The sequence below is a fragment of the Guyanagaster necrorhizus genome, assembly GCF_019112545.1.
Source record: "Guyanagaster necrorhizus MCA 3950 unplaced genomic scaffold BT62scaffold_1, whole genome shotgun sequence".
In the NCBI taxonomy this organism is placed as follows: domain Eukaryota; kingdom Fungi; phylum Basidiomycota; class Agaricomycetes; order Agaricales; family Physalacriaceae; genus Guyanagaster; species Guyanagaster necrorhizus.
In genome coordinates, this window is record NW_025064880.1 from 1,506,687 (window position 1) to 1,529,561 (window position 22,875).

General features: G+C 47.5%; 11 protein-coding genes across 11 annotated transcripts; 5 read left to right on the forward strand and 6 right to left on the reverse strand.

The window, feature by feature from the left end:
• Positions 1–823: 823 nt before the first annotated feature.
• BT62DRAFT_1070631 (pali-domain-containing protein) lies at positions 824–1,935 on the forward strand. Its single transcript, XM_043178681.1, has 4 exons — positions 824–1,104; positions 1,160–1,299; positions 1,351–1,415; positions 1,462–1,935. The coding sequence occupies exons 1-4, from the start codon at positions 1,039–1,041 to the stop codon at positions 1,761–1,763; spliced, it is 573 nt and encodes a 190-aa protein (XP_043046424.1). The 5' UTR covers positions 824–1,038; the 3' UTR covers positions 1,764–1,935.
• Positions 1,936–2,261: 326 nt separating this feature from the next.
• On the forward strand, positions 2,262–3,994 carry BT62DRAFT_989937 (uncharacterized protein). The gene is made up of 2 exons (XM_043190189.1): positions 2,262–2,658; positions 2,715–3,994. The coding sequence occupies exons 1-2, from the start codon at positions 2,590–2,592 to the stop codon at positions 3,894–3,896; spliced, it is 1,251 nt and encodes a 416-aa protein (XP_043046425.1). The 5' UTR covers positions 2,262–2,589; the 3' UTR covers positions 3,897–3,994.
• BT62DRAFT_35632 (RTA1-domain-containing protein) lies at positions 3,936–5,207 on the reverse strand. The gene is made up of 6 exons (XM_043180608.1): positions 5,074–5,207; positions 4,885–5,012; positions 4,728–4,834; positions 4,538–4,673; positions 4,202–4,488; positions 3,936–4,148 (listed from the first exon to the last, which is right to left on the reverse strand). Exons 1-6 carry the CDS (start codon positions 5,121–5,123, stop codon positions 3,975–3,977), a joined length of 882 nt encoding a protein of 293 aa, XP_043046426.1. The 5' UTR covers positions 5,124–5,207; the 3' UTR covers positions 3,936–3,974.
• A 438-nt stretch (positions 5,208–5,645) lies between these two features.
• BT62DRAFT_35955 (putative RTM1-like protein) lies at positions 5,646–7,236 on the reverse strand. The gene is made up of 6 exons (XM_043180620.1): positions 6,863–7,236; positions 6,679–6,806; positions 6,520–6,626; positions 6,325–6,460; positions 5,995–6,272; positions 5,646–5,942 (listed from the first exon to the last, which is right to left on the reverse strand). Exons 1-6 carry the CDS (start codon positions 6,895–6,897, stop codon positions 5,751–5,753), a joined length of 876 nt encoding a protein of 291 aa, XP_043046427.1. The 5' UTR covers positions 6,898–7,236; the 3' UTR covers positions 5,646–5,750.
• A 317-nt stretch (positions 7,237–7,553) lies between these two features.
• On the reverse strand, positions 7,554–8,336 carry BT62DRAFT_915290 (uncharacterized protein; the record flags this gene model as incomplete). The annotated part of the gene is made up of 5 exons (XM_043183929.1): positions 7,554–7,781; positions 7,838–7,952; positions 8,004–8,048; positions 8,103–8,169; positions 8,234–8,336. The coding sequence occupies 5 exons, from the start codon at positions 8,334–8,336 to the stop codon at positions 7,554–7,556; spliced, it is 558 nt and encodes a 185-aa protein (XP_043046428.1).
• Positions 8,337–9,396: 1,060 nt separating this feature from the next.
• Positions 9,397–11,368, forward strand: BT62DRAFT_35750 (uncharacterized protein). Its single transcript, XM_043180612.1, has 13 exons — positions 9,397–9,495; positions 9,552–9,658; positions 9,712–9,762; positions 9,816–9,914; positions 9,966–9,970; positions 10,018–10,103; positions 10,160–10,302; positions 10,360–10,402; positions 10,456–10,482; positions 10,538–10,607; positions 10,661–10,726; positions 10,781–11,293; positions 11,348–11,368. Exons 2-12 carry the CDS (start codon positions 9,590–9,592, stop codon positions 11,157–11,159), a joined length of 1,038 nt encoding a protein of 345 aa, XP_043046429.1. The 5' UTR covers positions 9,397–9,495; positions 9,552–9,589; the 3' UTR covers positions 11,160–11,293; positions 11,348–11,368.
• A 32-nt stretch (positions 11,369–11,400) lies between these two features.
• On the forward strand, positions 11,401–13,589 carry BT62DRAFT_925473 (glucooligosaccharide oxidase). The gene is made up of 9 exons (XM_043184820.1): positions 11,401–11,674; positions 11,728–11,849; positions 11,899–12,109; positions 12,164–12,294; positions 12,350–12,865; positions 12,925–13,090; positions 13,146–13,194; positions 13,244–13,281; positions 13,335–13,589. Exons 1-9 carry the CDS (start codon positions 11,524–11,526, stop codon positions 13,451–13,453), a joined length of 1,503 nt encoding a protein of 500 aa, XP_043046430.1. The 5' UTR covers positions 11,401–11,523; the 3' UTR covers positions 13,454–13,589.
• Positions 13,590–14,320: 731 nt separating this feature from the next.
• On the reverse strand, positions 14,321–16,007 carry BT62DRAFT_925475 (uncharacterized protein). Its single transcript, XM_043184821.1, has 2 exons — positions 15,524–16,007; positions 14,321–15,491 (listed from the first exon to the last, which is right to left on the reverse strand). The coding sequence occupies exons 1-2, from the start codon at positions 15,589–15,591 to the stop codon at positions 14,438–14,440; spliced, it is 1,122 nt and encodes a 373-aa protein (XP_043046431.1). The 5' UTR covers positions 15,592–16,007; the 3' UTR covers positions 14,321–14,437.
• A 3,606-nt stretch (positions 16,008–19,613) lies between these two features.
• On the reverse strand, positions 19,614–20,116 carry BT62DRAFT_36065 (uncharacterized protein). Its single transcript, XM_043180627.1, has 3 exons — positions 19,985–20,116; positions 19,896–19,934; positions 19,614–19,839 (listed from the first exon to the last, which is right to left on the reverse strand). Exons 1-3 carry the CDS (start codon positions 20,018–20,020, stop codon positions 19,702–19,704), a joined length of 213 nt encoding a protein of 70 aa, XP_043046432.1. The 5' UTR covers positions 20,021–20,116; the 3' UTR covers positions 19,614–19,701.
• BT62DRAFT_1070637 (uncharacterized protein) lies at positions 20,075–21,302 on the reverse strand (the record flags this gene model as incomplete). The annotated part of the gene is made up of 5 exons (XM_043178682.1): positions 20,075–20,301; positions 20,356–20,532; positions 20,593–20,687; positions 21,096–21,221; positions 21,285–21,302. 5 exons carry the CDS (start codon positions 21,300–21,302, stop codon positions 20,214–20,216), a joined length of 504 nt encoding a protein of 167 aa, XP_043046433.1. The 3' UTR covers positions 20,075–20,213.
• A 160-nt stretch (positions 21,303–21,462) lies between these two features.
• On the forward strand, positions 21,463–22,875 carry BT62DRAFT_977437 (general substrate transporter; the record flags this gene model as incomplete). The annotated part of the gene is made up of 2 exons (XM_043189275.1): positions 21,463–22,440; positions 22,489–22,875. 2 exons carry the CDS (start codon positions 21,463–21,465, stop codon positions 22,873–22,875), a joined length of 1,365 nt encoding a protein of 454 aa, XP_043046434.1.

Here is a 22,875-nt window from a genome sequence, read left to right on the forward strand (position 1 = left end):
TATTTTTCTCTGTTTTTGTTACTAATAAACATTGAACGAGACCCCAAGTTTTTCCACTACCAGGGACATACATCTCTTAGTATAGTGCAGGTAGGATCGCAAATTATCGATGTTGTACAAACTACTCAATGCTTATCTGGTTTCTCTACTACTACTCTTTACATTTGTGCGCGGGCCGTTATGTGTGAAGGGTATACAAAAGTATCGTTGCTTCGAATAGGTATCATACGACGAATCCAAGACACAGATTTTTTTGCATCCTTAATGTAATTTACGGGGCTTCAGAGAGATTAAGCTTCGTGTACCTGACATTCTAGGGCCTCCAGACGCGTCGACGAAGTTAATATCGCTTCGAAGCGACACCGTTAGTCGCAAATGCGAGGTCCGTCCATGGCAATTGGGGGGAAATCGTGGTGGGAGTTGCCTGTGATGATTTGATTCCAAGTTTTTTAAGTTCATCGTATGATAGAAGCAACCAGGGGAGGATGAATAGCATTTAAAACGGGCACTTGACAACTAAGCATTATAGATCACCCTATCCGCAAGATAATAGTAAGGATCGTAACTCTGCTTCCAGTCTGCATTGGACGGAAAGGAGAAAAATATGACACTCGACATTTTCGCGTATCCATTGAACGTCCGACACTAATAGTCGTATGGAATGGTTTGTTAAGCGCAATCTCGGATATTCCTCGATTCGATGCGAGCTGTTTTCCCATCCTGCTGGGAGTAATTATCTATTTTTTGTTGTGTATACACCAGGAACAGGAGATTTAGTAGAGATTGGAAAACTGATGATGGTGTTCCATGTTTGCAGTCGACAACGTGCACGTAGGACTTACCCACAAGATTTGCCGAACAGTGATTTCATGTACTGCGCAGCAAACGAAAGTGGTGCAAGTACAGTACTAGTGGAGCACTGGTAAGCGCAGAGCACCATGGCGGTGATAGTGACGTCATGCTTGGTTTTCCTGATAACCTCCATCTCTCCCACCCATACTCCTCTTCTTCACGACCCCCCACGACACGAATTATATCATGCCTGCCTCTGCTGCCATTCCTGGCCTTTTCTGCTGCTTTTCTGCTACTGTTCTGTTAGTGTTCGTGAGTGTTCATCATTTTCACCATTTCCCTGTTCTTACGCGTTTCTTGTCTCCAGGTTTCCGTGTCTGTACCAACCTGGAACTCTATATATTTCCTCCAGGTCGGTGTGGGCAGCTCAGTGACGCGTTTTGGTGTATTTGGATACACTGGCTCGTCCACTGGGATTGGCTACAACTTTACGACGGCCGGCTTCAAGTGCGTTGCTATCCAACCCACGTTTACTCGCACATACTGATTCTTGTCTAGTTCTAGCAGTCTAGATACGAACATTATTTATAATCTAACGAAAACTCTCATCCTCCATCCAATAGGTAAAAATTTTCAATGTCATACAGGCTTTCATTGACTAATGTCCAGCTGCCGGCCTTGCTGGTCTCGCATTCCTCTTTGGTCTATACGGCGCGGGTTATCATCGCGCAGGGACCGTCCTCATGTCTCTCCTCGCGGCTCTGGCCACCCTCGTGACCCTTGTCGCATGGGTCATAGACATGGTCCTCTTTGGCATCGCTCGCAGCCATTTCCATGACCAAGCCATCTATGCCCAGTATGGAAACGCATGCTGGCTAACGCTCGGCGCCCTCGTCGCGCTCCTTCTCGGGTTTTGCGCCAGCGCCTGTGGCGTCTTTGGTAGTTATCGCAAGCGGAAGGAAGCTTATTAAAGAATAGGGTCTCCCGCTATTTATTAATGGAATGCGGAATTTGTGTACGTTTCAATGCCATCCATTTAGTGCTTTGATTTATATAGCACATTTAATTATCCCTTTGTATGCTTTATGTATCCGTTACATTGCAAAATGCTACGCATCCTTGTGTTGGCACCGAATATCTATCCCCGGTGTCGATTGCTAACGTTAAAGGGAGAAGATGGCGTGGTGATGCGGCTTACGAAGTGGGACAAGCGCTCTGGTGTCGAATAGTTTTCTTAAATGTCCGAGAAGAGGACGCAGAATAACGACAACAAAGTCGCCAATGGTAGTATTGCCGATTGGGACCTCAGCCGCTGAGGCTGATGCACACTGACCTACCCATTTGACTTGAAAATTCCTGCAGTGTTCCCTTTGCATCGGAAGATGACCGTGGCCCTACGCCAATCGCGATGTCGGCCCTATACAAGAGAAAAAAGAGTAGGCCTCCCTTTCGATCTCGAGCATATTGGTGTTGAAAAGACGAATAAGCGCAAACATTCAACATCCCAGCATTGCGACCTACCCCCTGCGTATAGTTTGAGGTATGAAATAAGCATCTTTTTCTACCTATCGTCGAGGCTGACTCTTCAAATTCCGTCTGATTCCAAGAACAAAGCAACTTATCCGAGTCTGTTCTCAGTTGGATGGCTGTCCTTGCAGAAACTATATATGGTAATGACCTCAGACATATTCACCAACGTTGGAATCCTATCGACCATACCAGTCGCTTTCTCATCATCCTCTGCTGCTCACTCGAGCTCCACCGAGGAATAGCACAAAAACAGAACATTGATACGACATGGCACCGATTCGCCCACACCACAAGACGAGAAGTGGCTGCAAAACGTGCAAGCAGCGCAAAGTCAAGGTATGTATTCCGCCAGCTCTTGGCTAGCCCGCGGTGATGGTTGAAGCGATTTTGAGTGCGACGAAGGGCTTCCTGTATGCAAGAACTGCACCAGGAGAGGGATGGAATGCGCCTGGAATAATACTAGCACAACGCACGAATCAACAGCATTGGAACGATCCACGGTCGCCAAAGAGTCAAGTTTTTTGAAAGAAGGTTCCCCCTTAACAGTATCCAAGTGGACTGGCCCAGGTCCATCCGACCTTTTGAAACTGGAATTAATGCACCACTACGCTACATCAGCTTCTCATTCACTCTCTTCAGATCCCGACGCGTCGCGAGTCTGGAGAAACATCGTTCCCAAAATGGCCTTTGTCCCCCAAAATCAGTGTCTCCTTCATGCCATTCTCGCTTTTTCCGCTCTTCACATTCACCGTGTCGATTCAACGTCCCCTTTCGTGGAACGGTATGCCACAGCTGCAAGCTCTTTTTATCACCAGGCGAAATTTGACCTACACACGGCCGACATGCAGGAGTCTGCAGACATAAACGCAGTCCTTATCGCACTGTCTCTCGTCGCACGATATGAATTTGCTGCATCAGCTGAAGTATTCCCACGCTCTGGCGATTGGTATACCACCATCCACGCAATCCGCCGTAACATTGCAAAGAACCGGACGCAGCTCCAGGACAATGTTCTGCGTCTGTTCTTGTCTGCTTTGGCACCGTCTCTTCAACCCACGCATGTGGAGGAACAGTTTCCATTATCCTTGTCTACAATCCTGAGCACCACGGACCCGGTTCCAGACGTTGACGAGTTGTCCGACGTGTCGGTGCGCACTGCCTATGAGGATTCGATATATTGGCTGGAGCTAGCATGGACAGCCCCATTCAATAGATGGATGTGTGTATGGTGGTATATGATGCCCACTACGTTCTTTCGTTTATTGGCAGAGGAGAGACCCCGTGCACTCATCATATTGGCGCACTACTGTGCTATGATGAACCGCGTCGCTAAGGATGGCCCGTGGTGGGTAAAGAAGCAATGGGGTAATGAGGTTGCGAGGATCGTCTCTATGCTTGACACACAATGGGCACCATGGTTAGGATGGCTCTCGAGTCAGTTGGATCAAGTGCATGATAGCCAGGCTGTTGATTTTACAAGCGTAGATTTTCTGAATTGGTTCAATGGGCCATCAACGCAGGAGATGGTTATAGGACAGACTTTTCCTACTTTTCACCGTGCCACCGAAAGATAGTATTTCTGTATATATATACACCACAACTCTATACCATTTAGAAGATGAAAAGGTCTCGTTACAAGATATGTAGAGGTCCTAAGCATATATGTGTTCTCGCTCATCCAAGTAGTGCTGTGCAATGGTTGCATGCTCTTCACGGTTCCATCCCATTCTATACTCCCCATCTTTTCGCAAGTACTTGCTGGGATGGTGGATGTTGAACAGGGTGATGACCCCAGCCATAAGAACTGAATCGAAAACATAAAGCCACTATTATCTATTCAGAACAAATATGCAGATCGAGAAACGAGAAACGTGCTGACTATTTCACTCCTCATAAGGTAACCATCGTTTCCTTGTGCGAATTCTATGACCCGGAATACCGATCGCACCATGATCATGGTGCTTGCTGCATAGAGGACATACATAAAGGATCTCCAGCTTTTTCTTTCAACGATGGTAGGCATTACCCGCATACGATAATGAAAGACGACGGCCACGAAAATGAACCCTCCAAACCAGAGTATTTGGACGACCAGTCCGACAATGATGATGTTCTGGCCAAGACTGACGCTGCTTTGAGACTTGGCGCTCGCAAGGAGGCCCCCGCCTGTGAAATAACGGTTTTCGTTCACCATGAAGGCCAAGAAAAAACTCACCACTGGACTGTATAAGAAAACTCAGGATGTCCCCGGTGACGAAAATTTTGGTGAGCCAATTGATACGTATGAGAGAGAATTGTTCGCCATGGACCTTGCGCATTAGCCGTCCGAGTACGATGTGGATAGCCGCCGCCTTCGGAAGAATTGTAATTGTATCCAGTGAAATTGGAAGGCGAGAAAGACGCACATACAGAGCGGGAGCAACTAAAAGAAGAATGGATTGCACAATATAGGGCCCCAGCGCTTCGGGGTTATTGTGCGACAAGACTCGAGCAATGTAGCCAGCGCCTTCCACTAAAAATGTGTCAGTGATGGGTGACGAAGTAGCTACAGATCGACTCGACTCAAGCCACCGACGATCATGGCAGAGAAATACCAGGATCGGCTCCTGAAATTTTTCCAAGCCTGAAATATGCTAGAAGTAAAGAAAAGCATTGCGAATAAACCGGCTTCGGAGGCACTGGGCGTGTAACTGTAGGAGAACCATACGAGTATTAGCTCGATTGCTACGCGCGAAGAGGATGCGCAGGTACCGATAAAGCTGGAAGCCGGTGAAGGTAGAGTCGGTATCTGAGTCGGTCATGATACAGACAAGCCACCAGGACTAAAAGAGTGTAAGGGAAAGTGATAATGATGTACAGAACGCGTCCAGAAATATGACTACGACGCGGACTCGGACTCGGATTCGGACTCGGAATAGCACGGCGACAGCACTGTTGTTCATACCAAAAGTGCAGCGTTTCTTCTTGGAGTTGAAAGCATAGATAAGCAAGAGCAACACGCATGCATTACCGCTGACTGAACCGTTGAAATCAAGTGCGACGAGGACTTTCCTATGTGCAAGAAATGTACGAGGACAGGCATAGAGTGTTTCTAGGCCACTACCCCGCAACGTGATTTAGCGGTGCCAGGGATATCTACCGCTGCTGTGTCAAGACATTGACATTCCCCTTCCACCGTAATATCGGGGTGCATTAGCGCACCGAGTTCATTCGACCTGCTAAATCTCAAACTAATGCATCATTATGTTACCGCTTCTTCGTACTCACTTTCTTTCCTGCCACGGCAAGATTGGTTTGACTAGGGCAGGAGGGAATTATATATGCTCAGAATACATTCCTTGTCTGCAATCTATCGCTGAATTTTCTAAGGAGCATGAATAGCAGCTATACAACGTCCGATATCTACAGTCCTCTTTCATAACTGTAGATTAGTATGCTCTCCGCGGGTCCGAATAGGGGTGAATTGGAACTGTAGTCGCATACTCTTCGTCACGCGTGGTTTGCTCCTCGCGTTCCCCCATCATATACTGCCCGTCGGCTTGCAGATATGAACTAGGATGGTAGATGTTGAAAAGGGTCATAACCGCAGTCATAAGAACGGCATCGAAAATGTACATCCACTATGACCCGGTCAGAGTCACTTTTCACATGAACAGTCAGTGAAGAACTCACCACTTCCCTCCGCATGAGGTACCCGTCGTTTCCCTGTGCGAATTCTACGACTCGGAATACCGATCGTACCAAGATCATGGTGCTCGCAGCATAGAGGACATACATGAGCTGTTTCCAGTTCATCTTTTCCGTTACGGTGGGGACCACTCGCATACGATGGTGGAAGACGCCAGCCGCGAAGATGAAGCCTCCGAACCATACTACCTGGAAGACCAGTCCCCCGACGACGACGTGCTGACCAAGCTTCACGCTGCTGGAAGACGTCATGAGGCCTCCACCTGTGCAGCGTCAGTGTTAGTTCTCCAGGAGAGGAAGGGGAAGTGGACTGACCTCCGCATTGCAAAAAGAAGCTGAAGACGTCACCAATAACGAAGAACCTGGTGAGCCAATTGAGACGTATAATAGAAAACCGCTCGGCATGAAGCGCGCGTATTATCCTCCCCAATACGACGTATATAGTGGCAGCCTTGTGGAAGACAGCGTCAGATGTCCATTCAGTTAGTTTTTAAACCACGAGAAACGCACGAATAAAGCGGGAGCTACCAAAAGGAGAAGCGACTGCATAATATATGGACCAAGAGCTTTGGGATTGTGGTGCGACATGACTCGGCCAATGTATCCTACAGTTTCCACTGTTGCAATGTTAGCAACGCCAGGATGAATCAGTGAAGAGGTCAACTCAACTGAGTCCACCAACGATCATGGCAGAAAAATACCAGGATCGAGTTCTGAACGTCCTCCAAGTCTGGAATATAGTAGATACAAAGAATATGACAGCAAATATACCAGCCGCAATAGCGCTGGGTGTGTAGCTGTGAAAGGAGTCTTTGTGAGTGAGAGAAAATTAGGACAAAAAAAAAGGACGCACCGGTAAAGTTGGAAGCTTGTAGTGTCGTCGGCCATTGTGGGAAAGAGAAGGCGAGGAGAGAAGAATATGATAGAGGCCCTTGGAACATGCCCACTGATATAGCGGCGTGCACTCGTACTCGCACTCGCACTCGAACTCGGATTCGCACTCGCACTCGCGATGACGACATTGCTATGTTTTTCTTATCATCTTTGGACATAGCCCCCCAGCGCACGCAGTCTGGAGGGATAGATAGGCAGTGCTAGGAGCATACATTAGCCTTGGAACAAGTCAGTATGCATTTCCTTTAAAAGAGGGTTACGTTGAACAAATCGTACAAGTTCACATAGCTGTCTAACAAACCACCATCAGTAAAGTAACCTCTCCAACAAACCAATGATCAGATGAATCCTTGATGGGAAAAATCAATTTGTTCCACGAGGAAACTATGGTAATCACCCTATCTGGTATTTAAAATAGGGCTGGTAGATGTCCAAATGAGATACAACGTTGGCATGTATACGTCAACTGGGGGTAAATTGAGCGGATATATATGAAGCAGGTACTATGAATGTCACCGGGCACAGGTAGATACCTACGGGGAAATAAGGAGCGGGAATCAAGAGACAGGCATAAAACACGTTGCAGCAGCTGAAAGGTGGTATAATGTCATTAGAAAGTGTCCAGCCCGAAACTGTCTGTGGCCAAGACTCTATACTGTCACCAAGCCAAGAATGGCACCAATGGCACCCAAGCCAAATCCAAAGGACGTCTTCAAGGCGGATCCGGCGTTGCCTGAAGCAGACGCAGAAGCGGAAGCAGAAGCCGCAGAGGCAGAGGCAGAGGCGAGGGAACCGGTAGCGCTTTCGACAGCTGCAGAAGAAGATGGGTATGCAGATCCCAGAGCCTTGATTTCGAATAAGTCCGACGCAGCGTATACCTATCAGTAGCTGTGAGACCAGCTTCAAACACAAAAGGTCAATTTAGTAAACTCACTTGACTGCTGTTAAGAGGATTCGCAAGCTGGAGAGTGTATCCAGTAGCAGCGGGCATGTTGACTTGTTCTGGAGTCAGGATCTTTGAGCAATCATAATTCTGCTCGATAGCCACGCTGTGAAAAGACATGAGGTGGGAAAGTCTTCAATGAGCGAAAAATGCCTACATAGCTAAAGCGGAAGTAAGAATGCTCGAGTCCGAGTTCGTGATCCTAGACAGCCAATCAAACTCCACCACATCGAACGATCAGAGTCAAACGACGCACAGAATGGTAAATTCGGAATACGGGGAGTCATTGCAGGTCCATGCGATGACATTTGTCGACTGTGCAACTGAATAAAACAAGAAAAAAAAAAATCAGAGACACACAACTGCCAAGAAAAACGGCCAACTGACCCCACCAGATATCGGAACTGGGCGCGGTGACTTGCAAATCAGCAAACACAGCTCCGAAGAGAGCAGATGCCGTGGCAAAGACGGTGAAAAGACGAGATGCCATTGCAAGTTTTGAGGAGAGAAAAGGCAAGAGTTGGACAGCACAAGGACAACGTTGACGACCGTGGAAGAGAAGCGAAAAGAAGAGTGCCTAGCCATGAGATCAAGTCGGCAGTAGCCGGGCATTGTGGCTTGACATTTCACTGTCACAGAGTGAGGCAATGTCGTCGAATCCGTTTCATTCTGCCCGTCGACTATATGCTGCTACGAGGCGAAATCGTTGTGGAAATACCGCGCTCAGTGCGGCCATTGTTGTCCCAGGATTCACGAACAATACGTGGAAAAATGGACGTCGAAGGGGACAGGACGATTAGAATGGTGAGCATTGTCCTTCTCACAGATGACTGGAAAGATCATGGATGTGCAAAAGGAAGAGAGGAAAGTGTTGCGGCGCAGTCGTGAGCTGCCTAGCTGCGCAACTTGTACAGTTTCAAATATACCTGCCCTGTATATCGGAGCCCCAGACTTTTCATCAACAGATCTGCATTCACTCGAATACCCAGTCGAACGTGTCGTTCTCACCCCAACGGCCTTGCAGGGAGATCTTGAAACTATTGTACTGAGAACAGGCTTCACTACAGCCATTGGAGGAGCGTTCTATATCCTCCGACTTCATCACCGTCAGAAGAACTTGCATGCTGTGAAAAAATGCAAACCTTGGTTCTGGCGAAGGATCAGAAGGGCGTCGCACCTTTTTCCAGCAGACCTATATATAGAATGCGATGCCCATGCCCTCTTTGTCCATAACAACGCTTAAACTATGTCCGGGATGATTATCTGGTATGCTAATGCTTGTTTCCATTGCGCAGTCCGCCTGACCCTCCTTACAGTCATATTGTACAACGGACGCCTTACGCTGATCAGTGTGTTGTCTATAGCACATTGACTGTGAATATATTGTCCTTCTTCGTTTATCAGGATACAGCGTGTGACTCATCTCTCTCCGAAGCGTCGGACAAGCTTGACCTTCAGACCAGTGAGTAGTAATCACTCTGCACAAAGCTGCCTTTTGACTAATGGGAAAACCATACTAGCTTAACATCCGGTCCGTGCTTGTAACAAAGCGCAGCACCGAACGCCATGGATACCTATGACCCCACTTACACCTCCTTGTTGCAACAACCATGCAAATCTGATCGCCTTCTAAAAATTCTTTCTCTCAGGTAGGCATGTGCATGGACCCGTGTTCCGTTCACGGGTTCATTGCGCATATAAACAGATACCTTTCACCCAAAAGACGACCTGAGGTTCCCCGGTATGAGCAGACCTAGTCCCACATTGACCCGTCCCAGTCACGAGGCAGTGGTGTATTCTCTAGGTCCTTGGGTAAGTCATGTTCCCTGTTGCTTAAAGCCATTCACCAAAGTATCATTACATAGTTCGTTGGAATGTGTATAGATATGCTTCTCCAAGGGGTTCTTTTTGCTCAAGTCAGTCGTTCTTAATGGTTGACGAGCCACGACTTTATACTTGAATAATACAGTTCATGAATTATTTCGTTTGGTACGGCTCTACTGACGGATACAAATTCACCTTATCTGTCGCAATTCTCGCGATTATCACCACACTCAAGTCTGTTCAGGTGCGCTTGTTTGCCATATATTGACTTGATGCATTAATGCAGGCTTGCTAGGCATTGTCAGTATACACATTCTCAATTCGAGCACTGACTGACACTCAGGTAGTGTCATTGTATGGACACAGCAAATAATCTACTTCTACGACATGCAAAGTGCTCTCAACATGCGGTTCTTTGTCTGGTATCAAGTAGGCATGTGCAACCCGCCTCACCGCCTTTTCTTTCTTTAACCGACCTTCCACGTCTAGGGAACCCTTTGATGGTATCGCTTATCTCCCTTTATGTGCAATCCTACTTTTGCTACCGTCTATATGTGGTGTCCATGAGGTGGTGGGTAGTTACGCCTATATTGGTCTTGTATCTGTTCTCCGTGGGATCGGTTGCTGTTGCGGTATGTTCCATCGTGAATCTGTCTCTCGCCTTCTATTGACAAGACCTTATGGATTAGACGTACGATATTGCGCGTTCTGATCTGAAGCTGGGACACTGGCGTAAGTGCTGATGCTTCCGTATCGCAACTGAAGAATCCTTATAATTCATCTAGTTGCAGCACACTATGGAACGGTCTTCGGTGTGTAAGATTGCCTTTCAGTGTCTCTGTCACTAACACCCATCGTTCTCTTCAGCTAGCGACATTATGCTCGCTGGCGTCACTGCTTATTTTCTCCTCAAAACAAGAAAACGTGTTCTGCCTCAGTACGGCCGCCGGACTGCCCAAGTATCGCTTTTCGCTCATTCGAAGTTTTCAGAACTGTCGGCATCATCAATGCCTTAATTCGACTCACATTTCAGACCGCTACGCCGGCTGTTATATGGTACCCTTCTCGTTTTTCTTCAAAGACTTGATACTGATTATGTTGTCTCATCAGTACGATGCTCAACCTGATTTTTACCTACCTTCCGGGTCCTTTCGATAAAGGCATATCCAGCGCCTTCATACAGGCACTTCCCAAATTATATGCAGTCAGTATGATGTGGACTCTCAACGCACGGAGGGCCATCATGTGCGAGCCCACCCCGACGTTTGCTAGTGGGACTTTCCGCATGACTGAGGGGGCCAACTGGTTCATACCTGTAGATCCGAGAAGACACTCGACTGGAGACATTCAGGTTTGCATTTCGTTGAAGAGCTGGGCCCTGCTGATCTTGACATGGGTGCGGTTTGCTACCATTGATGCAAATCACTTCTCGGACTCGGAATCTCTGAATATACTGTCAACAGATAATAGCATACCTAAAAATCCTTAACGGCTTGCTTAGCGTATCGATGAACGAACAATATTAATAGGATGACTTTGATGATACCTCTGAGACTGACTTACGGGACCGCCGAATGCGGAGGTACATCTTACATGATGTTACTCTGTATATGAAGATTCGCTGTGAGTATGTATTGCCCGTCGTATTCACGGCTTATGATCTCTCACAAAATCAAGTGGAAATCACCAGAGTTCACGTGGATAGGGATGCCAGAGCAAAGTGCCGGAAAGTTAACCTCGTTCCTACTAGTATCCGACTGCCCATCATTCAAACATTGCACATGACGCTATCATTACGCTTTCCCAGGTACTTGCTACCTATATAACGCTCAGTGAACTTCTCAGGCATCGCGATGATGTGGAGAGCTGTTCTTATACTGAGCTTACCGGCTCTCAGCCTCATTATGGCTCATGACATCGGTAGACTTCGGAAGACGTTGGCTGCAGGAAATGTATACGCGCTGTTCCCTGATGACAACGGCTACTCCCAGGCTGCGCAAGCTTGTAAGCTCCTCTTGTCTGCTTCCTGAGTTGTACAGGATTCTATGCTTGCACAGACAACGGTCGTTTTATCATTGGACCAATCGCCATAGCATACCCCAAAAACGCAGAACAAGTTTCGACTACCATCGTAGCTGGCGCAGAGCAAAATATTCGCGTAGTTTCTCGAAGCGGAGGGGTGAGCTTTTATGGAGTAGAAGCAAAGATACGTTGCGATCGTCCCATAGCACAGTTACATCGCCAATGGCCTTGGCGGGAAAAACGGTTCCCTTGTCGTGGATATGAGCAATTTTTCAAACCTGACTCTTGACTCGTCCACCAACCTGGCGACTATCCAGCCTGGTCTTCGTCTAGGAGACATAGCTCTCATGCTGAACGATCGTGGAAGAGCAATTCCTCATGGCCATTGTAGTACAGTTGGCCTTGGAGGGCACGCAGGTAAACAAATACTTTTCGATCGTTTTCCTTGATCGCTTTAGAATTTTCGCTTAGCGTATGGATCGTGGGGTTTCGTCTCGAGGCAATGGGGGCTCACACTTGACCACATCGTCTCTGCTCAGTTGGTACTAGCCAACAGAACTATTACGACCGTCTCTGAAGACAACAATCCGGAGTTGTTCTGGGCAAGTATGGACGTCGCTCGAAAAACATAGGATGCTAAACTCAAACATTGACTAGGGGATCAGAGGGTCTGCCTCTTCTTTCGGTATTGTGACTTACTATGAGTTCAGTACCGTTGCTGTTCCTGAAGAGGGCACCTACTTTGTGTATGACTGGAACGTCTCTGTCGCCGAGGCTTCAACGTTCTTAACATCGCTCCAAGGCTATGTCCAGAGCGGCATACCCAGTACATTAGGCATCGAATTACGCCTACTTCGGGGTAACATAGCAGGAAACTTGAGCATCACGCTGGACGGCGCTTACTTTGGTTCGCACGACTCATTCACCAAGACCATCAAGCCGTACTTGGATGCCCTTGTCCCGCCAGGATTGACTACCATCACGCAAGGCAATTGGATAGAAACTGTAGCGGCATTGACATATGGCACATTGAATACCAGCACTCAGGCGCCAATCAACGATACATTCTATGCTAAATCTTTGTTGACTCCCGAGGATTCCCCCTTGAGCAAGGTGGCTGTTGACGCCCTCATGTCGTATCTCGATACTGCTGGGTTCCGTACCACGGATGTGGTACGTGCTCCAAGTCCTGGCTGTATTTTTTTTTATACAGATGAGGACTCCATACGTAGTTCTGGTTTGTAGAGATTGAACTTTACGGAGGGAGCAATTCGGCGATTAACACGGTTCCGGTCGATCAGACTGCCTTTGCGCATCGGAATAAGCTGTTCAATATACAGCTGTATGCCACTTCTGTGGTGCCGCCTTATCCGAAAGACGGTTTTGCCTTTCTAAATAGTAAATTTTACTTGTGATTTGATTATCATCCATTCTTAATTATGGCATGTTCTAGGTATAACGGATGTCATAATTTCCAACAGCCCCAGGGAATGGCATTATGGGTAAGGCTTCCCTGCTTGCCGCGTTCGTGGGTTTACGAATATGATTCAGTGCATATATCAACTATCCTGACAATCGCCTCGATGACTGTAAGTCTGGTCGTTGTCCGTTGTACCACCATTAATCGATAATTGTTTCCTAGGGCAGGACTTGTATTATGGTTCTCATTATGCGCGCCTGCAGGCTCTCAAGAAGAAATTCGACCCTTCGAACGTCTTCAGCTTCCCTTTAGCTATCGAAGGAGACACACCTTTGAATTAACGTCCCAGCTATGGTACGATTCTGATTCCCATTGCTTTTCAGGGGGCACATCAGATAGAGTTAGTATGTTAGTATAATACAATTCCTTATTGAGGCCAAAAGCGCTGAAATGGAACGAAAGGGTAACGTGATGGAGGGGGGATGAATCAATTACAGTAAATAATGCGAGGCGCGAAAGCGAAAAGTCCGAACAACGCAGACAAGAAGAAAATTATGCAGTCCATAAGAAACCACGATCCATCAAATGAGCGACAAATAAGCGAAATAATATATATTTAAGCAGCCATCCCACTTTGAGTTCCTGAGTTTATCCCATTGCCATGTCGTGATATTGAGATCTGTACAAGGACAGATTTCGGTGCACGCGGTAGAACTAGAGAACGAGAACTTAGTTGTATATGGCTCTATATGGCTATCAATGTAATCCTTTGTAAGGTATCCTGGAGGATTGCACCCAATATTCATCCCTTTCGATCGCTGATGAACGCGAACATAATCAACTAACATCTCAGCCGGAAATATCATCGTGGATGTATCAATAGTTTGCCAGTTGGCTGCACAACGACGTAAGATGAATGAAAGGAAGCGTCATGACCTGTGAGAAACACCTACAGCTGATGCCCAAATTGAGAGTGGGGGGTTTGCGCTTACTGCAGAGCAAACTGTTGTAGTCATCGTCGAGGACAGCGACGAATACTAGTTGGCGTCGCGATCAAGACTGGCGGCGCTTATTTTGTGTTATTCGGACGGCGCCTGCCCCGGTTCTCAAGTAGCAGATACTATCACTTTACTTTACTTTGACGAACGGAGGCAATTCAGTCATTGTATGGGCGCTCCTTGTCCTGCCGCCGCTCCACAGAAGAGGGTCACCGGCACGGCAAATTTGTGCAAGCAACGTTTGCAGCACCATAATTCAGTATGAATACATCTACTGAAGGACAAGGTCGATGAAACAATGAGTACATAATTCAAAAGTGGCACCTTTCAGTCGTCAAGTTCGTCTTCTTCATCTTCGTCGCCGCCAAGCATGTCTTCTTCGACCATACCAACCACCATATCAATGGCGGCACGCGACATGCGGGGCATGGCACCAGGCCGGAGTAGTGGATGATTCTCTTCTTTCAACACTCCTTCGTCTTCATCGCCGCTGGCATCTTCATTGTTTGATCCTTGAGCGTCCTTGTCTTCTTCACTTCCCATATCACCGCCGCTGCCGCCTCCTTCCCCGTCACTGGAATCAGACGTCACTTCCTCCTCCTCCTCCTGCTCTTCATCCTTGAAATCCTCATCGTCCTCATCTGACTCGTCCCCTATCTGCATTATTGTCATTTTGCCCGTCGCAGGCAGCGACGCCGGCCGACTCCCTTCGCCTTTCTTCTTCCCAAAAGCACTCTGAAATCGCTTTACCCACTGATTGATCCCATCTTGCTCCTTACCATCAATCAAGCTAAAAGCTGTTTCTTCGCCAGTGTCTTCCTCTTCCTCTTCCGGGTCCCCCGTGCTCCGGCGCATCAGAATCAAGGTACACGTCCTTCCCGTCGCACTGATCATCTTTAGGCCGTCTGTTTTTCCCATCAAGTCTTCGACAGGCCAGAACTCGCAAGGTTTCGACTCGCCCCACAAGATACCCTCCTTCATGAACCACAGACTGCCGACCTTTGCACCCAAATAAGCTTCGATCCCCGGGCAACCGTCAGAGCCTTTAGTGCAAGCACTTTTGAACACATCGGTGCTAGGTTGGAGAATGGGCACCCGTAAATAGGAGAGAAAATCTTTAATAGCTGGCAGTGTTGGATCACCCTTCTTCAGTACCTTCTTCACTGAGGTAGAATCTGTCGTCGACAGTGGGCTTGGAGCGGAGGCGTCGAGACCAAAAATGATCTGTGGGGAAGACGCTCCTTTTTCAGTTGTGTTTGTAGATATAATAACCACTGTCCAGTGAGGTTTCGTCTTTCCGCGCGTTGGCAGGATAAACGCTCGACTAAGCTGTGAAAGTGGGACGACAGCTTCTGCAGCCTGTGATGCTGGAACAACAAATCTGACGACGGAATGATGGATGACGATGTCGACTTTTTTGCGTACCGGTGATGTCGTAGATACAGAATGGAGGGTAAACCGATGGGGTCCATCAGAAGCATCGTCGTGGTCTAGCTTGGGTCGTTTTGAAGTCTGCATGATGTCGCCTTCTGCGTCTCGTCGACGTTTGAGATCAGCAGGGCGAAGCAGCTCATCAAGACCTTTCTTCACTGCTCCCTGTTTCTCGAGCCAACCCCCGTCAGACCCGCCTGTTCTGGATTCTGCGCCACTAACGAATCGTATCACATCATCGAGAATAATCTCTGCTTCCGGAGAAGATTTCGACAGATTCTTCAGTTTTTGGGACAGCTCTTCGGGTAGACAAGACGATACGACACGCAGAAATTGTGGTTCATCCACAACCATGTCGGATTCAATAATAGTTAGTCGCAGCAGGGAGAAGGCTGTTGACTAGATATGCAACAAAGGTGGTGACCGTTGTCTCCCTGGATGGTAATGGTGGTAGGAGAGAAACGAGACCCGGTTTGCTGGACACGCGTCACACTGTGTCGCGTATCATGATCATCGTCTCGTGACGTCCAAATTGGGTCGACTGACTGAGTGCCTACTACTAAGCAGAAAGAAAACTCCTCCCAAAATGCCGCTCTTGCCTCCAGAAGTCGTCCAAGAAATACTTCGAGATGTTTGTTAAACCGTTCTTTGCTCGGTGCCGACAACTAACATCAAAGAGATAAAGGCGCCTCGCTAGACATTTCAATACTCTTACATATCCTTTCGTATACACGACCATTCATGTTTACCTCAACTGCATCGATCTTTATCAGCAAAGCCTCGCCGTTCTCAAAGCTGTATCCACCGTTCGTCTATCAGGAAATATGTCAAGCATCTTTGGATACACTCGCACATCGATGGTGCTCAAATCAGACCAAAGTATCAAGCTTTCTAATAATGGACATATCGTTAATTTCAAGCGCTTCAAGTTGGCATCTTATCCGTCCTACCTGTCAACACTTCATTGACACTGTCATATATTTGGTTTCCAGTCCTGATCCGTATTCATAGCACGCTCATTCACGCTTATTCCGCCTTCTGGAGACCTAGAAATCTGCTGTATGAACTAATCGCGAACAATCACGGCTTGAAGGTTTTCTATATTAACATGTATTGTTCGGACGATACCGGCAGCACCGTGGTGCCACCGTTCTGGTGTATCTTTTCCGAATTTCCTTCGGGAGCAGTCTCCCAATTGGAGCAGCTAATTCTCATCGGAGGCTTCAGTCTGGAAGAGCATATACCGGTTGCTCATTTGCAGAATCTCAGGTGTTGGATGTAATATTTTTCTATGACGATGTCCCATGGGACTCACTGTGCAGCTCCTGGATCCATCTATCGGATATCTGTGTGCGTCATGGCGCAAACGACACTGTTGAACTATATCGGCTCTTATGAGGGTCTGGAGCGATGAAGATCCGCGGCAACAATGGTGATGCGCAGAAATTCTGCTATGTCCTTCTTCCAAGGCATGCCAGCAACCATCACCTTGTTATGGGTTCTTCCATTTCATTGGTCTGAGACCTTCTGGGGTCTAGACATATACGTGCTGGAGGAGTTGCTGCAATGGCCTAACCGATATCCGTATCCCGATCGGTGTGCAACGCGAACGTAACGGGCCCTGAAAATGTCGTCGTAAGGAATCTTGGTTTGGTTTCGGCTTTCTTAGGGCTGACGTGAGCACTACAGACCCTAATTCTCGATACGCTCGCGACACATCAATGGCCAAACGTCAAGCTTCTACGATTCTTCTTGACTTTGGATAGTCCTGAGGACGCCAGAGTTATCGAATTCTGCGTCTGTAGATGTATAGAAACGATACGGTTTAGGGCTCCCACACAATGCACACAACTTCCGCAGTTCGCATGGCGAAATTCCCTATGTCTCCGTGCATCGTTGTGGACTCAAATTAATCCGTACGTTACTAAAAGAGAATTCGTCGTACATCTTCAGATTCATTCCGTCCTCTGGGGATATTTGATGTGCCAGTAAGTAATTGGAAAGTCAGCCCAGGTGAATTGGTCTTGCTCTTCCAAATGAATGGTCTCAGATTGTTTCTTCAACGTGAAGGCACATGATTCAAGAGGATCACATCGTGACATGGTCTCGTATAATCTCGTTGGGCAAACTAGCGACATATAGATTGCCACCATTCGCGTTGTTTCTTCAATATTTCGCGGTCGTAATGCTCGGAGGTAACTCGGCGGTACCAAAGTTCGAAGGGGAATTGTGAGGAATAGCAATGAATTTTCGCATGGCTCCGTTGCTTCGTCACTTTCTTCGGTAATGTCAGTGAGCTTTTCACAAATGTTGTTTCTTTACTCTATCTCACCTTGACTTTGATCCTCTTGAAGAGTGTGACCCCGAAACCCTTGACAAACGACGCAAATGGTGGCAATCCATGCGGTTGGTCTGCCGAGCGAGGTTATTTTCTCTACCACCCCCAGTTTCACAAGGGGGAGCCCATATCATTACCCTATGGAACCCCTCGTCCGTTTCCGGAGCCCGACTTGTCTGCCAAGTCTCCTCTTCTCTAGGCCTACAAGGAGAACCATTCTCTTGAGTACTACGGCGATTGCGGCGAGAATTATCTTTCCAGTAACATGCCGTCTGGATCTGCATGGGCCTCCTTCAGTCCCATGCACATCTAACTTTTGGTTCGTACACAGAGCAGCATTTGGTTTGTGCAAGACCGAGAGATGCAACTGATAGCCATCAAATTGCTTCATTGACACTTAACAGGATATTAAAGAGGGCAATACACTAGTGAACCATGCGCATGATGCTCACTATATCAGGAACTATCGCACTGCGGCCTTTCATCGGTCTGTGCGCCGCACAGGAGTACTTACCTATGCTTATATTGATTTCGACATCTCTGTCATATTTCCCCTTGACGTTCCACAATCTGAGTGCTGTCTTCCTTGCTGGAAGTCATGGGATGGCACAAACTATTGGGCTGTGCACGATACTGCCCAGGGAGAACCCGACTACGATCCTTTTGCCTTTGATGTCGCATTGCTTGGATTCCAATTGTGCCGGTCATTTTAGATTTGGGTAGTTTATGGCTTGTTCTATGATGCGACTGATTGTTCTTCTCCCCACAGCACGTGCTGCTCTACGCTCCTTTTCTTGCGCCCTTACTTGACGTGATGGTCACTCATGATTGCAAAAGATGATTCACTGCTGCACAGGCCTTGAAATTCTTCGAAGACATGTACCCATCACTCACCGAAGAACAGTTGCAAGCCTGCCCTCCAATGATACCTGATCCTGATGACCACGAAACCTTTGATAGGTGGAAAGGCTTGCCTGCTGATTCCTTAAAGTGATGGGCTTCGTACCCTCCACTACCGCTATCTACTAGTGCTCCGCTATCTATCCAAGTATCGTCGGATTCGTCGCGGCATCCTCTGGTTACGAGAACTGTATGTATCTTATTACTTCACATCGTTGAGAGCTTGGTTATCCTTTACCTGAGCTGGATTCCTGAATATAAACGAGTAAGCTGTAACTACTGTATATATTTAGTAACAACTATGGTGAATCTCAATCTCAGCAAGAGCCCTTCAGACTGCTGCTCTTGAAGGACCGTATGCTATCCAGCAAAGCGCCTGAAATCGGAAGCCATTGGCAAACCTCTACATGTGCACAACCGCAGGGTGAATTCAATTACGCCATATAAGTAGCGAAGCAGTTTCATTGACCAAGGGATCGGGGTTTTCGGTAGTGGGCCCATCGCTGTACGACGTCGAGAGGTGAGTTTTGCCTTCCGATCATAGCTTTCGTATATTTCTGACTAGTTTCCTCCAACTGCACCGCACTGAGTAGCGAGTATATATCTTCAAAAAATAGTAAGGCCTTCCTAGCCGTGAAACGCTTCTTGACATCCTGAGTAAGCATCATGTCAAACAGAGGGCAAGAAAAGGCATATAAGAGGATAAGGACAAGTGCTGTAAGGTGACAGATTAGTCAAAGAGAGCAACTAAACGTGATCCAAAAACCTGGAAGGTCTGGTAGAACTGAAATCCGAGTGGTGCGACGTTGAAGGCGAATGGTTCATAATCGTGTTCTCCTTGTGCAGTATCATACACATGCCAATTATCAGTACCGTCCCACGGTTTCCAGTATGGAAGACGGCACTCGAGGAAACACGATGGCTATGCTATAGTCAAAGTAACCATTATGTTAACATGCCCCCACGACAGAAGTATCTCTGGAGACCTGCGTCCAGAAGAAGAGTGATTCCAGCGGTCACCACACGCAAAATTCATGAACTTATTAAACCGTTTAGAATCCTGTCGGTGGAACAATATGGATGAGTAAATGAGAGAACAAAACAGATATTACGCACTCTATGAACAATTCTTCGTTCATGAAGCCAGACAAGACCCTAAACACATCGGCGATGATTGGACACCCTAACGTGAGAAATAGACACACCTTCAATAAGCAGTGTATCTGTTGCAGGATATCCATATCGTATACCCGTTATCTTTTCTTCAATCTTACTCTCTATATATACTTACTTACCTCCTGTCCTTTCTCGATCACTATATAGTCCAGCCGTCGTTACCCAGGTACCCCAGTCGTTTCACCTTCGCTGTGCCCGACTGAGGTACGTATACCTTACCGTGTCTGATACTTACTTACTCACGCTCGTTCATAGATCTCACCTTATTTCTTCTGTTAAAAGTATCACGCGGAGAACCCTGTGCAAAGATGGAAACCAGCGGTCACACCTAAGCGGGACTGACCACCTAAGAGCTTGAATAAACCCAATCCGATTTTTCTTTACCAGAAGCGGGACCTACTTGGACATAACCGCAAAATCTGCATTGAGGACATCCAGCACGGAGACCACGCCGTTAAGTGGTAACGACTTTGATTGCTCCTCGTGAATAAGGTGCATAATTCGATCCTCTTCGGTGTCTTTCTTTACGACCTTGCCACTAACCCCTCTCGGCGTCCTGTGCATACCAGACGGCAGCCTGCACATTAACCAAAGATTACTTAAATGGAAATCATGAAAGTAGAATTGCGCCACTCACAGTGTCAGGCTCTTCACTTGAGAGACATGTATCGTGTCCTTCTCCACATTCGAAAGAATCGCCTCCTCTGAACGCGTAGGGAAAGGATGATTCCTCTGACGCCTCAGATCAGTCAGAAGAAATGAATGTAAACGGGGGATCACACATTGCCTCATATATTTTGCCAATTATTTGTCGGAAATACAGATTGTAGCCTCGCTCGGCGAACTAGCCACGCATGGATTAACACCATTCGCATCGTAAGTGTAGAGTTTCGGCGTCACAATGCTCAGAAGGATTGCATTCAATCTAGTCAAACCATAGTGAACAAAGTGATCAAGATCGGTTACGCTTAGCGCTTCAAAGAATTAGATTTGTTGGCCAAGCTTTCGTATCAGCCACAAGAGTCCAAGCATCATGCCGAATTTAAAAAATTGAAATCAATCTTGCAACGAAGAATCGACAAAGTTGAAATCTTACTACAGCGACCTGCTCTCTGCTGCGTTTGTCATTACATGACAGACCTCTATGCCGTCGGGGTATCCGTTAAACTCGAGGACGCACTCGAAGAAAACAATTTTCACCTCGAGGCTGTTAAATAACGAGCTGATAATGGCACGACGAGGGAGCTTTGCTTGCTCCTCACAAGGCTAAGTTGAGAGTAGAAGTAAGGCTCCCAAAACGTCGAATACTAGTCCCCTCTGTCGTCGTACCAACTCTTGCCCTTCCATTCAGGCTGGAAGACTGAAAAGCTGAAAAAGATGGAAAATGTGCGAAATATTCTTACTTTTTCTATATTCTCTGAGGGACGGGTACACGAAATTACAAACGAAAGGATAAGATAATGTCGAAATGTTGATCTAATCTAATCACTTCCTCTACTGGACCACGATGTTCACATTCTACGGATGGCTCGTCTGCCTATGGATAACGATAATACCATTCCAGTACGGGTACCATATCTCAGTACTGAATCAGCTGCATGCCGTGATAACTTGTTCTCCTCCACACTCGAAATCGTTACCGTCGTCGTTGCCAACATGCCTTCCAATGACAGAATTCGCATTCAGCGCAGTCACCGCGTCTTTCACGCTAGGCGGGCTCCTGGGGAGTCTGTTTGCGAACATTCTTACCGACAAGTACGGCCGCAAGTTTGCTGCCAACGTGAGTGGGGCTGTAATGGCGCTGGGTACCGCTATTATGGGGCTTGCTGCGGGAGTGCCTGCACTTTTCATTGGGCGGCTATTCGTAGGCGTCAGTGCAGGCCTTGGGCTCTGCGTTGCGCCGATATACATCGCAGAGATAGCACCTGCTAAGATCAAGGGAACGTTGGGTGTGCTCACCCAGCTTGGGATCGTGCTGGGCATATTCGGCACGCAGCTACTTGGGCTGAACTTGGCGGCGCCGACGACGTGGAGGTACGTCTTTGGATTTTCATTCGCAGTCGCCGTCACGCAAGTCGTACTGAGTGGCGGGATCGTGGAGAGCCCCCGTTGGCTGGGTGCAAGAGGTCGCCATGATTTTGAGACAGCTGTGGAAGCAAGGTTGTGGCGTGTTGAATCGGCGGGAGAGGACCGGGAAGCGCTCCTAAACGAGGCGCCAGACGACGTCGAGGAAAGGCGGGCCAAGGCCCAGACGCCGCCTATTGCGGTGCCAGATGTTTTATTGCGAACGCCTGCCGACTTGCGTGTGCCATTACTCGTAGTCTCGTCGGCAATGCTCGCGCAGCAAGTGTCGGGTATTAATGCGGTGCTTTACTATTCAAACGATATCCTGTCGAGCGCTCTTCCCGACCTTGGCCCTTACATTAGCCTCGGCATTACTGTCGTAAATGTTCTCATGACCTTCCCGCCCATCGTCCTGATTGAGGTATTCCTTTCAAGTTCTTCAATATTCGTATGGCTAACAGTATCATAGCGATGGGGCCGCAAACGTCTCCTCCTTCTGTCCACTCTCGGCGCTCTTCTCTCCCTCATTACAGTTGGTGTCTCTTTAAACTATACCTGGAAGACATCTGCTTCAATCGCCATCATCACATTCGTCATGTCTTTCGCTGTTGGACTCGGACCTATCCCTTTTGTTATGATACCAGAGGTATCACCGTTCTATGCCGTTTCTGCACTCTCATCCATTGCACTTTCTCTCAACTGGATCGCAAACTTCTTGGTCGGTCTCGCTTTCCTACCCCTTCGCAGGTTTTTGAGCGGCGGCGAAGAAACTAAGCAGGGAAGGGTCTTTTGGGTCTTTGCCGTTGTCCTGGCAGTCACTATGACTATTGTAACTAAGGGCTATAAAGGAAGATAA

Coding starts and splice junctions, on each gene's coding strand:
- BT62DRAFT_1070631 (XM_043178681.1), top strand. CDS start 1,039: ATGCCTGCCTCTGCTGCCATTCCTGGCCTTTTCTGCTGCTTTTCTGCT. Junction 1,105..1,159: donor CTACTGTTCTGTTAGTGTTC/GTGAGTGTTCAT, acceptor TCTTGTCTCCAG/GTTTCCGTGTCTGTACCAAC. Junction 1,300..1,350: donor TTTACGACGGCCGGCTTCAA/GTGCGTTGCTAT, acceptor ATTCTTGTCTAG/TTCTAGCAGTCTAGATACGA.
- BT62DRAFT_989937 (XM_043190189.1), top strand. CDS start 2,590: ATGGCACCGATTCGCCCACACCACAAGACGAGAAGTGGCTGCAAAACG. Junction 2,659..2,714: donor GCAAGCAGCGCAAAGTCAAG/GTATGTATTCCG, acceptor AGCGATTTTGAG/TGCGACGAAGGGCTTCCTGT.
- BT62DRAFT_35632 (XM_043180608.1), bottom strand. CDS start 5,123: ATGACCGACTCAGATACCGACTCTACCTTCACCGGCTTCCAGCTTTAT. Junction 4,674..4,727: donor TAGTTGCTCCCGCTCTGTAT/GTGCGTCTTTCT, acceptor ATTCTTCCGAAG/GCGGCGGCTATCCACATCGT. Junction 4,489..4,537: donor TTTTCTTATACAGTCCAGTG/GTGAGTTTTTTC, acceptor GTTATTTCACAG/GCGGGGGCCTCCTTGCGAGC.
- BT62DRAFT_35955 (XM_043180620.1), bottom strand. CDS start 6,897: ATGGCCGACGACACTACAAGCTTCCAACTTTACCG. Junction 6,807..6,862: donor ACAAGCTTCCAACTTTACCG/GTGCGTCCTTTT, acceptor CTCCTTTCACAG/CTACACACCCAGCGCTATTG. Junction 6,461..6,519: donor TGGTAGCTCCCGCTTTATTC/GTGCGTTTCTCG, acceptor GTCTTCCACAAG/GCTGCCACTATATACGTCGT.
- BT62DRAFT_35750 (XM_043180612.1), top strand. CDS start 9,590: ATGAGCAGACCTAGTCCCACATTGACCCGTCCCAGTCACGAGGCAGTG. Junction 9,659..9,711: donor TGTATTCTCTAGGTCCTTGG/GTAAGTCATGTT, acceptor ATCATTACATAG/TTCGTTGGAATGTGTATAGA. Junction 10,727..10,780: donor GCTACGCCGGCTGTTATATG/GTACCCTTCTCG, acceptor TTGTCTCATCAG/TACGATGCTCAACCTGATTT.
- BT62DRAFT_925473 (XM_043184820.1), top strand. CDS start 11,524: ATGATGTGGAGAGCTGTTCTTATACTGAGCTTACCGGCTCTCAGCCTC. Junction 11,850..11,898: donor TAGTTTCTCGAAGCGGAGGG/GTGAGCTTTTAT, acceptor ATCGTCCCATAG/CACAGTTACATCGCCAATGG. Junction 13,091..13,145: donor CGGTTTTGCCTTTCTAAATA/GTAAATTTTACT, acceptor GGCATGTTCTAG/GTATAACGGATGTCATAATT.
- BT62DRAFT_925475 (XM_043184821.1), bottom strand. CDS start 15,591: ATGCTTCTGATGGACCCCATCGGTTTACCCTCCATTCTGTATCTACGA. Junction 15,492..15,523: donor CATCACCGGTACGCAAAAAA/GTCGACATCGTC, acceptor TTCCGTCGTCAG/ATTTGTTGTTCCAGCATCAC.
- BT62DRAFT_36065 (XM_043180627.1), bottom strand. CDS start 20,020: ATGGATATCCTGCAACAGATACACTGCTTATTGAAG. Junction 19,935..19,984: donor AGATACACTGCTTATTGAAG/GTGTGTCTATTT, acceptor CGATGTGTTTAG/GGTCTTGTCTGGCTTCATGA. Junction 19,840..19,895: donor AACGAAGAATTGTTCATAGA/GTGCGTAATATC, acceptor TTCCACCGACAG/GATTCTAAACGGTTTAATAA.